General features: G+C 33.0%; 1 protein-coding gene across 1 annotated transcript in view; it reads right to left on the reverse strand.

Moving 5' to 3' along the window:
• Positions 1-2,745: 2,745 nt before the first annotated feature.
• The window catches only part of LOC100116347 (phosphatidylinositol 5-phosphate 4-kinase type-2 alpha), a 246,197-nt gene continuing 233,094 nt past the window's right edge, over positions 2,746-15,848 (reverse strand). The window contains exon 8 of the mRNA XM_031932831.2: positions 2,746-3,049. Coding sequence (XP_031788691.1) covers positions 2,862-3,049 — 188 coding nt within the window. The 3' untranslated portion in view covers positions 2,746-2,861. The remainder of the gene's footprint in view (positions 3,050-15,848) is intronic.

Consider the following 15,848-nt stretch of genomic DNA (forward strand, 5'->3'; position numbering starts at 1 on the left):
ATTTTATCCCTATGTAGGCCATCACTCAATACTATTACTTGATTCTTGGAGTGGTCATTGTGACAAAGTTATAGAAGAAACAATGCCACAAAATAAAATTATTAACATAAAAAAATTCCAACTGGAACCACAGGAAAAATACAACCACTTGATGTCTATGGATTCCGAATTTGGAAAAACTTTGTCCGAACATTTTCTGATAATGTAATGTTAATGGATCATGATATGAATTTACATGTGAGAAATAATATAATTAATCTTCAATCATTGGTTCACAACCAACTGTCTTCACCGAGATATATAGATTTGTTTAAATATTCCTGGTATAAAAGCGGTTACGTCAATGAAAAACCAGATAAATTTGATAATCCTATAGATTTCAGTTTTGGAAAGTCTTGTGCAACACATTGTGAAATAGAAGGGTGCACAAACATTGCAATTGTACGATGAGATTGGTGCAAAAAAGTATTGTGCTTTAAACACTTTTGTGAGGACTACCATTATTGTAAAAACATCGTAAAATAATATATTTTATGCTCAATACAAAAAATGCACTATAGCAAAAGATAAAAGATTGTAGATTATTATTATACTCTAATATTATAAACAAAAATACATTATAAGTTGAATTTACAATAAAGGAATTTCAATAACATTCTGATAACAATTTCTACGGAAATTATAAAACTGCTTCACACACAGAATTTTCTTGTTTACAAATTTAGGAATTTGAGGTGGTTTGGTTAAAAAGCACAACCATTTAGCCTAGTTGTTCTTTAGGGGTTTAGGGTTTAAGGCTCTTTAGTTCACATGTACAGGCTACAAAGATAACACATTTATAACAAGTTTTTATGAAAGTTAAAATTTTTTTTCGACATTTTCGTCCACCACATTGGTTCCGCCATTTTGAATTTTCAAAATCTGATATCAGATTTGCAAAGAGCGATCTCGAAAACCCTTATATACAAACCTTCTACAAAATATTATGGATTGAAGTATACTTATAGTTATTTTGTGTTAGGGGTGGTTTACCCCCTAAAGGGTAGTATCTATGAAAAAATCGAAAAACTTAATTTGTTTATTATAGATGTTTACAAATTTTTTCCAATTTTTTTAGTCGTTTAAAACTTTTTTATTATATAAAATTTTTTTTCGATATTTCCGTCCTATTGGTTCCGCCATTTTGAATTTTCAAAATCTGATAGATTTGTAATCAGCGACCTCGAAAACCTCTACATACAAACTTTCTACGAAATATTATGTATTGAATTACATATTTACAGTTATTTTGTGTTAGGGGTGGTTTACCCCCTTAGGGGTAATATTTATGAAAACACCGAAAGACGTCAACTAAATTTTGTTATTAAGGATGTTTAAACATTTTTTCCAATTTTTTTAGTTGGTTTAAACATTTTTATTATAAAATTATGCCAAAAAATATATGTTTTCAACCCCTAAAAAATAGGGGATGCTACCCTTACTCTTCAAATCACCATGAAATACTTGCTCTTTTTGTAAGAAATAACCTCCAATTTGTTTCATTGAAAAATATTAATTTTAAGCCGAGATATTTAAAAAAAACGCTTTTTGGGGGTTAACTTTAGGGGAGGTTTTTACCCCTTAAAAGTGAAAATTAGCCGATAAAAAAAAATACGTGTCTCTTATTTTTTTATGTTCTACAACATATGTGAAAATCATCAAAATCGGTGAGTTCGGGTTGGGTACCTTTCCTTGTTAGATATGGTTACAGAACCTGCGCAGTGTTTATTTTGAGCTAAGCAAGCTGTTTGAAAACAGTGCATGCACGATTGTCTTTCAGTGAATGATAGGTGGCGCGCGCCAACACTTGTTATTTCGGTGCACGTTCATTTGAAATTTGAGCGCACGACACTGTTATTTTGCGTACATGTACGCTACTTTATAGTGAATGTTTATCGAAATAAATATAGCGCAGATTTTATCGTGTTTTTCAAAGAAAAGGGTTCTCCGTGTAATGTCAAAAAGCCGAAATAAGGGTACATAGATCTATAATACTGCCAGTGACCTAGTATGGGTACGAAATTTAGGCGCCCACTAAAGCAGAATAAAATTGTTTTAGGGAATTCGAAAATATGGTTCTGCGGAAAATATACAGGACAATGAAAGATAAGGAAACCAAGGAAAGAAGGAAATTACACAGCATTATTAAAACAATATTACTAAAAAATTAAATTACGGACAATAAGATGGGCAGGGCACGTAGCAAGAATGTTAGATGACCTACGGCAGCACGTATAATGAAAGGCAAGCCAAATGGAATGCGACCTCTAAATAGACCTATACGCTGATGGGAGGACAACGTAAAAGCGGACTTTACTGAAATCGGGCGATAGGTTGTGAAATAAATAGGGCTATAGCACAAAATATGGATACATAAAAGGCTTGCTTCTAACTTTTGAGTTCAAAATGCTATCTGAAAAAAAGTCTAGCCAGACGTGCTAGACAGGTAACGGTGTTTACCTTTGTAGGAAGTAGGTGTTTATGTTGTCAATTTTTTTTCTGATCTCAATAAATTGATGAAAAATAGATAAATAAATAGTACCTTACCACATCTGTTATTATTGAAAGGATAATTTCAATGATTAGGTAATGAATTTATAGGTGAATGATAAAAAGGTAGTAATACATAGACACAACACTAATTGTTATATTATTATACTGACCTTAAAAAATTAATTTAATAAGGAAATATAACAATTGTACACATTTTTTTTTCTTTATTTTTGTTATGTATAATAACTTTATAATTTATTAAATAAGACATATACTTTATAATAATACGCTTTTAATTATAATATTTTACATTAGAAATTCATACTATTTTATTCTATGGCTTTGCATAAAAATTCTATAAACCGTTTGCCATATTGTTCTGGGTCACATGTAGAAATCCCATCGACGTTTGCTCCATACTTGACAGTTTTTGCAGCCTTTGCTGCTTGTTTACGAACACCATAATGTGTCAGTACATCGATAATAGCTAGAAAATAAATTTCCTTGTCAGGAGCATCTGCAAGAAAATATTGGCTTTATAACTCGTCAATCAAAAATATTAAAATTTTCTAGTACATATCATGCATTACATTTTGTACTATGTAATACATGATATATCCTCTTCCTCTATTATATTAAAATGTGTCTGGTAGTCTCCGGCTGAAAGTTCACTTCATTCCCAAAACTACCCTTTCTTAGGGGGGTTAAGGTAAACCGGAAGTTAACCGGAAGTCGACAGGAAGTTGACCGGAAGTGAACCAAAAGTGAACCGGAAGTAATTGGAAAAAATACAAAATGACCTCGAAATGACCTAAAATAACCGGCAACGAACCAGAAATATACCGCAAATGAACAGAAAGTGACCAGAATGATGTATATTTGCTAAAGTATTCCTAAAGGGTAAATCGGAAATCAATTAATATAAATACAAATAATAAATACAAATTTTAAAATTTGAAAAGTATTATTCATAAACTGTAAATAATATTAAAGAGTTTCTTATACACACACACACACACACACACACACACACACATCCACGCGGGAAAGCCAGGCAACCGTATGTGGCGCGTTCCCGGGTGGCGGATGGGGGAGAGCTCGCTGTGGTATATACCTCAGAGGGTAGAGCAGAAATAAAATATGCTCCGTGAACCAAATCAGGCCGCCACGTTTGCCGTACGGTGCAACCCGTAAGCTGCCAAAAAGAGATCCTGGGTGGGGAGGCAATCTGAGGTTGCGAGCCAAAGTGACCTGAACCACGTTTGGCTCCCGCTGACGGCAAGACGGAAGGCCGGGCACAAAGCCTGTACCGGTCAATCGGCTTAGGCGAGTGCGTGATATTGCTTGATGTCTGCCAGAAACTCTCCAGAGAGCCAAGCACTTTGTTCGGGGTGGGAGGTTCGTGAGAGTAGAGGTGGGCTAGGACAGTATCGCGTACTATATCCTGGTATGATGGTACCAGTCTGGCATCGCTTACAGTCATGTGTTGGGGCCATGTCAGCTGTCTCCATAGACGGGGGGATCAAGGGTAGTCGGACACATACCGGGATGAAGACTATTATCAAGCATGGATAATATAACTGAGCAAAAAGAGAACGCAGGAAAAGGAGCTCTCAAAATCTGGAATAAAATCCGGGATGCTGAGCGAGAACGAGAAAGCATATGGGAGAAGATCCGAGACAGGCTGGACTCTATGGATAATGTTGTGTCAAACGCATTCGACATTCATAAGTCTGTTAAAAGCAATCTATCGGCGATTATGTCACAGGTTAAGCGGCTTGAAAAAGGACAAGTGGCACTGGAAAAAGACAAGGAGAGCTTTAAATTTATGCAAAGTAAAGCGGAAATGAGTTACACAAAACGGTGGCAGGAGATTTTCTTTTGGAGCTACGGAGCACCAAAGACGTGAAAACGCAGGAACTTCAAGAAGCGGTTAAAGCGGTGCTGGTAGAAGAAGCCACAATTAAGAGGCTTCAGCATGAAGTGATCTTTGAAATAAAAGACCTTTTCAAAAGAGAAGGAAGTAGTAGAGGAGACATCCGTAAAGACGCTTCGGAAGACTTATGGAGATACGCAGACCGCCGTCGTACAGCTGCCTGCCCAGATTGCCCAAAAGGCGATCGCAAGGGGAAAGCTTAAAGTAGATTTGGTTAATTGCAGAATTAGGGAGATTAGTCAAGAGATGCGACCACCTAGATGCTATAAATGACTGGGTTTTGGCCACATCCCAAAAAAGTGTACAGAGACGTACGACAGAAGTAAATGCTGTTTTAAGTGCGGAACGAAAGGACATGTAGCGAAAAGTTGCACAAACAAGCTGAGTTACATTCTCTGCCGGGAAAAGGATGGAGAATTAAAGAGTGACCATGCAGCTGGTAGCTGTATAAGCCCAGCCTACTCAGCTACATCAAAAGATCTGAAGAACCAACGAAAGTAAAGATAGTGCAGATAAATGTAAACCACTATGAGACAGCATAGGACCTACTTAACCAGTATGTCCGCGAGAAAGAGGTAGACGTAGCAATTGTGTGCGAACAATATAAGGATCTAGATAAACCATCGTGGGAAATGGACACTAAGGGTAAAGCAGCGATCTGGGCGTGTAGAAACGTTGCTTTCTGTGAAAAAATGGAGACCCGTGAAAAAGGATTTATACGGGCTGAGGTAGCAGGTGTCACTGTTTACAGCTGCTACGCTTCACCTAACGCTCCAATCAAAAAGTTCGAACAACTGCTACATCGGCTCATACAAGACGTAGTAGGGAGGAAACCGATACTGATTGCAGGCGACTTCAATGCGTGGGCTGTGAAGTGGGGCAGCATAAGGACTAACCACAGAGGTCGAATACTCCTAGAAGCAATCGCTCTCCTGGATTTGGTCCTAGTAAACCAAGGATGCACACACACATTTAGAAGAGGAGACGCAGGGTCTATTGTCAACCTGACGTTTGTTAGTAGCAGCCTTATTGGCTCAGTTGCTTCATGGACAGTAAGTAAGCACTACACACATAGTGATCACCAGGACATAATAATGGAGGTAGGAATATCAAAATAGGAACCCAGCACGAGTACAACGACCAATAAAGTTAGTTGGAAAACGAAGGATTACGATAAGGAGATGTTCCTGTTAACACTAGAAGAAATGCAACTGTCTGGAACGGCAAACAGCAAGGTGGATCAGGTGACGGTGAACATTACCCGAGCATGTGACGCTGCTATGCCTCGAAGAGTAGCATACAGTAGACGACCACCAGTATACTGGTCGGACAAGGAGATTGCGAGTTCACGTAGAGTGTGGTACTGGACCAGAAGACGAGAACAACAGGCGAAGAAATACTATAAAACTAGTCTAGGCAAGGAAATAGTAGATGCCCGCGGATGAGAAATGAAGGACGCTAAAAAGAGTCTTAAGAAGAAAATCCGCGAAAACAAACAACGGTGCCTTAAAGAACTACAGGACGAGGTCAAACAAGACCCTTGGGGTCGACCGTATAAAATAGTAATGAAGAAGATTAAAGAAAGCTACGTGCCTTCACCAAAATGCCTGAAACTATTGCACCGGGTAGTCTCCACACTGTTCCCCAGGCAACTGATAAAACCCGAAAAAGGCAAAGAGGGCGTTCCTTTTCACAGTTGAGTGTTTATTCACCTGGGCGTAGGAGGGATGGGTTTAGTTAGTGAATTCGACACACGGCTAACATTGGGGATGGGGCTGTCTCGACGACCCCATAAACAAAATCATGCTATGGTCTTTCTAAGATTTTCCCTAATACCACTTTCTCCGAGAGAGAAACAAAAAAAAAATTAAAAAAAAGCACATATTTTAGTGTTGAAATATCAAAATATTTAAAATTATGGTCAATTCTAATTGTATTTAATACTAAAAATCACATCAATATTCAAAAATTGACATTCAAAAATTCATTCTATTTTCAAAAATGTACATTCAGATAAATATTCAATGCAGTATACAGTTGGACACGTTTTAATGTTAATGTGACAGTTAAATTTTAATAATAAGTATGGGCTATATAAAAAAAACAATTATCTATTGATCTATTATCTGTGTATTTTATAATATCGTATTTATTGATTTATTATAAATAAGTTATTATAAAATACTATACTTTTTGATCTCAGTTGTTTTTTAATCTGTAATTTCACAGTAAAAATAATCTCTAAAAAAAATTAACTTTTGAAAAAGTAGTCAAGTCAAGTTTTTCATATTTAATCGTAATGAAGCAAGGAGCAACTCTCAAGATAATTACTATTTAACTTGCCATGCCCGTTTCACTTTGTTTATTGGTGGACAACTGAAATTTTCTTTTTATGTACTAGAACGTCATACAAACACCATAAGTACAATGAAACGGGCATGGCAAGTTACGTAGTAAATATGATAAACTTGACTTTGTTTGATTGATCTCAGTTCTTTTCTATCTGTAATTTCGTTGCGGAATATATCAAACTCGCCTAACCTTTTACTTTTTCAAAAGTTAATTTTTTTTTAGAGATTTTAATCCCTTTTTGTAATTTTGTTTGAGTATTTCATATTCGACGTCGTAAAAATAAGCATCTTTAACCCTTTGACCACAGCTTTTTTGTAACATTTTTATCACTAATTGTTCTGATATACACCCCTTTTGAATTATTTCTACACCTAAACACCAAAAACCACGGTGCAAACCACCCAGACCTCGTCATCAGCTACTCTGTACACCTGGACACCGCGTTCAAATGATTTTTACACCTAGATTCCAAAAACTACGGGGCGAACTACCTAGATGTCGTCATCGGCCACCCTGTACACCTAGACACTGCTCTTGAATGATTTTTATACCTATAATATAAACTCTTAATTTAATAGGATGCCGCAGTAATATTTTTTTGTATGTAACCCCGCAATGATATGAGGATATGTAAAAAAGGTGAAAAAGCAATTCCCTATCATTTTTGATGCGCAGCTAACTTCACCGTCCTTTCACACTGGAGGCGGCTAACTTCACCGTCCTTTCACACTGGTCATTTATTATATAAATGACAGCGTTTTTTTTGGCAACTTCTATTAAAAATCACTGATTAGCACACGAATGTAATAATATATAAAAATTACTTAGAAACAATTATGGAAAGTATCGTTATTCCTAAAAGTAAAATCTCGGATACCAATATAGAAGTAAATAGTGTCGCGGGCGCAAAAGTTTCGTCTGCTTCTCAAACTCGCCTTCGTGGCGCTACCGCGCCACTTGATTATTGACATTCATAATGATACGCAAAACATCAAAGGCGCCTAACCTTTTTACTTTGGTTAAGTTTTTTTTTTTATTTATTTATCTACATTATTTTTTTATTGATTCTTAGCAGTTACTTATTCTTTGTGTAAGCTTCTAAAAGAGTTAATTAATGATAGCTGTATGTAATACATCAAGTTCATCAATATTAATTTTATCAAAATTTAATTTAAATTGTTAAAATTTATTGCTTAAGTGACGGTTTTTATTATTAGAATTTCAGGAATTGTTTCGAAATAAATGTTGTCTTTATAATCTTTTGATATTGGAAAAAACGATAAAGTTAATGCATCATAAATACTAATCAAATGTTCTTTATGTCTATCAATAAGTTGAATATTTGACAATCCCTGAACATTAACTGCAGATTGCGTATAAAAAATCTAGTAAAATTTCAAAATGTTGTTAAATTCAAGTATATGGTTATCATTTAATTGACTTTTAGAATTAGAATAATTTGCAATTACTTTTAAAATAAGTACATCTATAGTATCATAAATGTATCATAAATTGTCGTACAACAGCAAATAATCTAGTTTTTATTTTCATTTTTATCAGGTATTTCTGCACTAATTAATTGGTTTAGGTGATTTGCAGCATAAATTTTGTTAACCTTCTTTAAACAAATGTTACATTGACAGTGACTAATTGACGTAGAAAAGGATACAATTTTAATACATTACAGAATCATGTTAATGTTCTCGCCAGTGATAAATAACTATATGCATAGATAACTTTTTTGATAATATAAAAATTTCACGCTGCTTACTATAGTACTAGTATACTACTAAATAATAATAAGACATCAAATTTTTCTATTTGTTTACTAAAATTTCAGAGTCTTCATTTTTATGATCATCAGTGATTGAATAATCAATTTAACTTAGCAGAAAAAATTGAGAAAAATAAAAATTCGAAAAAATTAAAGCTTGAAAGACAAAAATTTAAAAACTAAAATTATGAAATTTAACAGTTTCTAAAAATGAAAATGCAGAATTGAAATACTAGGAAATATAAAATAACAAGAGTTTAGAGTATTCTTGTTTTAAATCAGGAATTCAAAATTTTTTTTTGACTGTCATCGTTTTTTAATATTTTTAGTTTAAAAATTTTACTTTCCATTATAAATCAATGATTAATTTTCGTGTTTCAAATATTTATTATTTAAAATTTTTACTTCCACCTCTATAAGGAATTGACGTTAGGAAAAAGATCGTAAAAAACTTGAATTTTATTACTATTGCAATATATATTGTAATTGAGCGACGTTAGGAGTGAGGTGAATTGCGCTAGTCCTCTATTATAATAAAATGTGTCTTATAGTCTTCAGCTATAATTTCACTTTAACCCCTAAACTACCCCACCTTAAAGGTTAGAGTAAACCGGAAGTTGCCTGAATGTAGACCGGAAGTCGACCGAAAGTGAACCGTAAGTCAATCGAAAGTAATCGGAAAAAATACAAAATAACCCGAAAGTGACCGAAAATAACCGGCAATGAACTGAAAATATATGACAATGAACAGTAAGTGGCCAGAATAATGGTTATTTGATGAAATACTTCCAAGGGGTGAATCGGAAATTAATTAGTAAATAATTGAGGGGTCCGGAACCCAAGTTTTACTGACATTACGAGTGCTCAGAAAATAGAAAATTACTCAAAACTAAAGAAATACAATAAATTATGAAAAACCAAGAGTTAGTTGCCCTTTTTTTATAAACATCAATCGCTGTGCCAAGTTAAAAAAAAAGTATTAACACAATAATAAATGGCATTTGAACAAAAATCATTAGCCGCAGCGTGCATATGCGAAATTCTCAGGATATATGTGTTTGTATCGGTAGACATGAAATTTACTAGGTTATAAGTGTCCAATTTGCATGTAAAACCACTTGTTAGCTATTATATCATGTTTGTTTTCTACATAAATTCTAGTAGAAGGTCAGGCCCATTCTGAAACTTTACAGCTGCATTTTACTATAAAAAGGTATCTTTTTACTGTATTGAGGTTGTTGGAGTCGGGATCAAACATTCAGATTTTTATATTTTAAGGTTTAAAATGCAAATAAGGAAGCTTTAACACACACACACACACATATATATATATATATATATATATATATATATATATATATATATATATATATATATATATATATATGTATAGGGCTTTAAAAGTATTTTTATTAAAAAATTCAGAAAATTTCACAAAAAAAGGATTCGAGTAGTTTTGGTTAAAAATGCATCCCTTAAGAGCGACAGATCATAGAAAATATACAATAAATGCAAAAATTGCTTAAAACCTCAACTTTGACCAGCTAGAACTCAAAGCTAAATGAAGGAATCGCGCTTGCAAAATTGTGTATATATATATATATATATATATATATATATATATATATATATATATATATATATATATATATATATATATATATATACAATTTTGCAAGCGTGATTATATAAGCTGATAGTTACAAATAGGCGTTTATATGTGATAAAATGCTAATGATAATCAGCTGATTATCAAGTGTTAATCATCAAAAATTTCGTAACCTTTGGTCTATTTTTTCAAAGTTGTTTTAAATTTATAAAATGCACATAATAAGGGACAATACGGTTTTACCATTTAGATAATAACATCAAAACACGGACAGCAGCTTTAATGCAATAACCGGTGATTAATAATTAATATTGTAAAAGTACTAAGTATTTAAAGCTGCTTAAAGTACATAAGTCTAAATTTTCGTATTAACGAGTACTCGTGGCTCAGTGGTAGACCTCCAGCTAACTAACCTAAAGGATCCGGGTCTTACCAACGCTAGAAATTTTTTTTTTTTTAATTAATTATTTATTGTTATGTTCTACTGGGACAATACGTACAGTACGATATGATGGCATCGTGCAGTGGCAATGTTTTGGCGCACGGACGACGGGATATACCTCACTGTGCCGTAGTGTACTATAGTGTGCTAAAGTGCGATAAAGTGTGCCATGCCATACTGTACCATACTGTGCCATACCTGTACCGTACGGCACAGTATTGCCTACTTTGGCACACTTTAGCATACTTTGCCACACTTTGGCACACCCAATTATTTCCACCAGGGCAGCCAGTGTTTTGGTGTTATCATCTGGATGGTAAAACCGTATTGGTCCTCATTATGTGGATTTTATGAATTTAATTAATTTAAAACAACTTCGAAAAAATATACCGAAGGTTAAACAATTTTTGATGATTAATACCTGATAATCAGCTGACGTTTTGACACGATTATCAGCAGATTATCAGCAGATTATCAGCCAATAATCAGCTGATTGTCATCTCCTTTTCTTCAGTAGGGTTTCGTCCATAACTCCGAAAAAACAGTCAAAAAATGCAGTATTATGCGGTTTCTACTCAATAAAGTGGTAAAAAAATTAGTGACAAAGCATTTCTTATATATTTATATAAAACATGTATATGCGACGTTCCACGTCAAACGTAACAAAGCTCCGCCCAAAATTCCTTCTGATCTAAACATTTTTAAAAATATGGAAAATTTAGCATTTTTTATGTACTTTCAATTAGTGAGGGGCGTTTTTTTAAATTTTGTTCCCAGACGGAGCTACGCGTTCCCTAACCTTAAAAAAATACTACTTTACGAAATGATCAAGCTGTCAGAAATCACAGGGGCTCAGAAAAATTCTAAGCAACGACTATTTTCATATATTTTGATCTGCTGAACAAGAATCCGATGGTATTTTTTACTGATACCTCAAGCGCTCGTCCCTAACCTCAAAAAAAGGTTAAGAAATTTACATCTAGAGGAAAATCATTGACGAAGGCTATTTTTATGAATTTTGGTCCACTGAATTTGATCACGAAGCTTATTTCTTTTGGTTTCTATTAGTTAAGTACATTCGATTAAAACCAAATGCCTTTAAAACCTAAATCATTACAGGGACGTACCTTTACTTTATACCTGTTAAAAACATTTTTGGTCGTGTATACTGATTCATGGATTTAAAGAAATAAATAGATGAAATGGACTGATTCCTTTTCGAAAATGATTGAAATACCGTCATTTTAGAAAATTTATTGATTTAATTAACTCGATTACGTCAATTCCATATGGCGTTCATAATGACCAAATATTACTAAACTTCATAAGCCGTGTTAAAAAGAGAAGCTACTCGTACCAGCTTGCAGGCCAAAGCTACGGAATCGATTTTAAATTCAAAACAACTTTATGACTGGGCGAGACAAAAGTTCAAATCAATAACATTCTTTCACTATTCCAAAAAAGATTACGAAAAAACTTCAAGATCACTAAAGCAAAGATTCTCGGCTGCACCGTCTGTTACAAACATTTCAGAAGGACATGCGTTTTTAGTTTCTCCCGACAAAAAAATTACTGTGTTTAGATACTCTGCACCAAGTCCATTATCAATAGTACAATATTAATAATTGAATTTAAAATATGTTCAACAAAATAATACAAATATACAAAAATAAAAGTAATAATTAAAAAAGACAGTCTCAACCCTGTAAGACGCAGAGAGCTTTCATAGGAAACAATAAAAAAATTGCACAGTATAAACCATATTATCAGTAATCAGTTACATTATTTAAGTGCACTGAAGTAAAAGTAAAAAAATAAAATTTAGCTTCGTGATCAAATTCAGTGGACCAAAATTCATAAAAATAGCCTTCGTCAGTGATTTTCCTCTAGATGTAAATTTCTTAACCTCGTAAAAAAGACATTTTGGATGGTTTTTTGAGGTTAGGGACGAGCGCTTGAGGTATCGGTAAAAAAGGCGGCCGGTTTCGTGTTCAGCAACACAAAATACATAAAAATACTCTCTGTCAATAAACCTCTCAACTGCGTGAAAAAGCAATTTTGGGGGGGGTTTTTTGAGGTTAGGGACGAACGCTTCAGGTATCGGTAAAAAATACCGTCGAATTCTTGTTCAGCAGATCAAAATACATGAAAATAGTCGTTGCTTAGAATTTTTCTGAGCCCCTGTGATTTCTGACAGCTTGATCATTTCGTAAAGTAGTATTTTTTTAGGTTAGGGAACGCGTAGCTCCGTCTGGGAACAAAATTAAAAAAAACGCCCCTCACTAATTGAAAGTACATAAAAAATGCTAATTTTCCATATTTTTAAAAATGTTTAGATCAGAAGGAATTTTGGGCAGCGCTTTGTTACGTTTGACGTGGAACGTCCCATATAATAGTATTAATACTCACATAAAGAGTACAAAAGTTTCAATGTTGATGATTTAAATGCATTCAGTTACATAAGCAATTTTTCTTCATTTTTAGGGTTTGAATGCTTTATTATTAAGGTGACGGATACACCTTAAATTGACAAAAAATTTTAAATTATTTTTCCTGAACTGTTAAAAAAATGAATTAAACTATCAAATATATCCAAGTATAATGTAAAAAAGATAAAACAATGTTTATATGTGCTATATTATCAGGTATGACATTTCTTCGAGGGCCAAAATTCAGAATTTCCATTTTTCAGCCACCGCAGACTTACTTAAGATTTGGGCTTTGAAGGGCACTTTTATAATAATAGATATGCTATAAACCCATAAAGATTCCAGATGAATGTGGGGTTTTACAAAAAAATATTATTTAAAAAAGTTGTCTGGATATTAACATAAAATTTGTTACTTTTTAAAGTGTTTAAACAATTTTTGGAGATTATTTTCAGAAAACTTTTTAAATAATATTTTTTTGTAAAACCCCACATTTATCTAAAAACTATATGTGTCTGAAGCATATCTATTAGTATAAAAGTGCCCTTTAAAGCCCAAATCTTAAGTAAGTGTGCGGTGACTGAAAAATGGAAATTCTGAATTTTCCGGCTTTCAAAGAAATGTCATACCTGATACATAGCAAATATAAACATTGTTTTATCTTTTTTACATTATACTTGGATATATTTGATAGTTTAATTCATTTTTTTTTTTAAATTTAGGAAAAATATAAACAAAAAATTGGATTTTTCATTTTGTTACAATTTAAGGTGTATCCGTCCCCTTAATAATAAATTTTGAGATAAAATAAGAAAACCATGATGAGTTAAGATTCCTGTAACTGGTTTTGCCTCTTCAAATATTTTATTCAGTTTTCTTTTCATTCTGTCGTGTTCTGTTTTGCTAAAGTAAACTATCTGAATAGTTTTAAAAAATTTCTCTGCCCAGTTTACAAGTCCAATATTACGGAAGTATTTTATGAAATGTTTCATGTAATATTTTCTTTATCTGATTTTGTAATAATATAAAAAATATTTTGGTAATATTTCAGAAATATTACAAGAAAGTGAACAAAATTTTTTTTAAACGTTATATGTAATATTATTATAATATTACAAAAATATTTCATGAAATATTTAAGGATAATATTAATGTTATTATTACTATTTTTTAATATAATATAAAATATTTGTGTAATATTTCAGAAACATCTCAAAAATATTAGTTAGTTGTTTTTCAATATTTAAGAAATATTTTACAAATACTTTACAAATACTACTGTGATATATTTCATGAAATATTTCCATACAAATTTTCATGCTGTGTGGTACTATTTAAAAAAAAAAACTATCTTTAAAAAACTTGAATGAAAATTGAAACAAACTAAAAGACTAAGCAAACTTGATAATTGTTTAAAACAGCTGATAAAAATAAAGAAAACTCTTACGGTTCCTTGCAAATTATAAACTTCTTTAATAACGTTATTATTTGCAATAAATGTATACTTTTTAAAAATCGCTGCCAGTTCATTGGCACGCAGCTTTCTCCAAATTAATTTATGGTCTCTATATGTAATATATTGTTCTCATATAAGATATTTTCATGCATTATATAATTGTCTGGGCTATTAAATCAGTATGACATAAATTTATAAAGAGGTACTTTAATGACGTGCAACGACAACCGTATAAGAAGAAGAAAAATTTTTGAGAAAAATCGGTTTTTACATTTCAGTTCTTTACTTGAGAACCGCTTAACGGAATCGTATAAAATTTTAACAGCAGATAGATTTTTTATGGTGTATCACTGAATAAAATTTTGAAGCATTTGACTACATTGTTTTAGAGATATGAGGAATCAAAAAATTTTCAAAACAAAATTCAAACCTTGATATCTTAAGATCCATAGGGATTTAAAAACTGCGCAATGAACTTAGCCAAACTACATAAAATATCTACTTTTTCCCAAAATCTCAAGTGCAATAAGGCATTTTTACGATGGTAATCAAGGCAAAGAAAAACTCATTTTTTCAGTTTTCGATTTATTACTAAAAAAATAAGTGTTCAAATCACTTGACATTTAAATGGGATATAATTTGACACTTACCCATTAACACGATTATTCTCTTTTAAAAGCTGTATAGCTGAGTTGTTTGTAATAATGGGACGATTGGAAAAAACGCAAAATAGTGTTTTTCAACAATCAAAATAGTCATAAATAAATATAGTTGAGAAAATAAAAAATAACTGTTTTTCCCGAATTCAGAATCCAAAAATAGATATACATGTCAAATTTTATTGATATTGACGGAGTAGTTCCAGAAATATTACGGTATACATACACACACACACAGACCACTCTCCATGCTGGACACCCCGGACAAGATCTTAGAGCGCATAATCGGCGTGAGAATGGACCAAGTCATTGAAAAACCAGGCGGACTTGCGTAATATTAATACAGCTTCAGGAAAAAACGCTCCACTCTTGATGCCATAAGCTTAGTAGTTGATACCGCTAGAACTGCAACAGTAGGAAAAAGATGAAAAGGAGGATCCAAGAAGTACTGTGCTATTATTACACTGGATGTTAAAAATGCGTTTAACTCAGCCAGCTGGGGCAAGATACAGAAGGCACTACGAAAAAAAGAGGTACCCGCATATATAAGAAGGATTATGTCTGACTACCTGAAAGACAGAACCCTTTTGTATAACACAGAGAGCGGCACGAAAACCTATCAGGTAACCGGAAGCGTCCCACAAGGGTCAGTGCTCAGC

This window comes from Nasonia vitripennis (genome assembly GCF_009193385.2).
Source record: "Nasonia vitripennis strain AsymCx chromosome 5 unlocalized genomic scaffold, Nvit_psr_1.1 chr5_random0002, whole genome shotgun sequence".
NCBI classification, from domain to species: domain Eukaryota; kingdom Metazoa; phylum Arthropoda; class Insecta; order Hymenoptera; family Pteromalidae; genus Nasonia; species Nasonia vitripennis.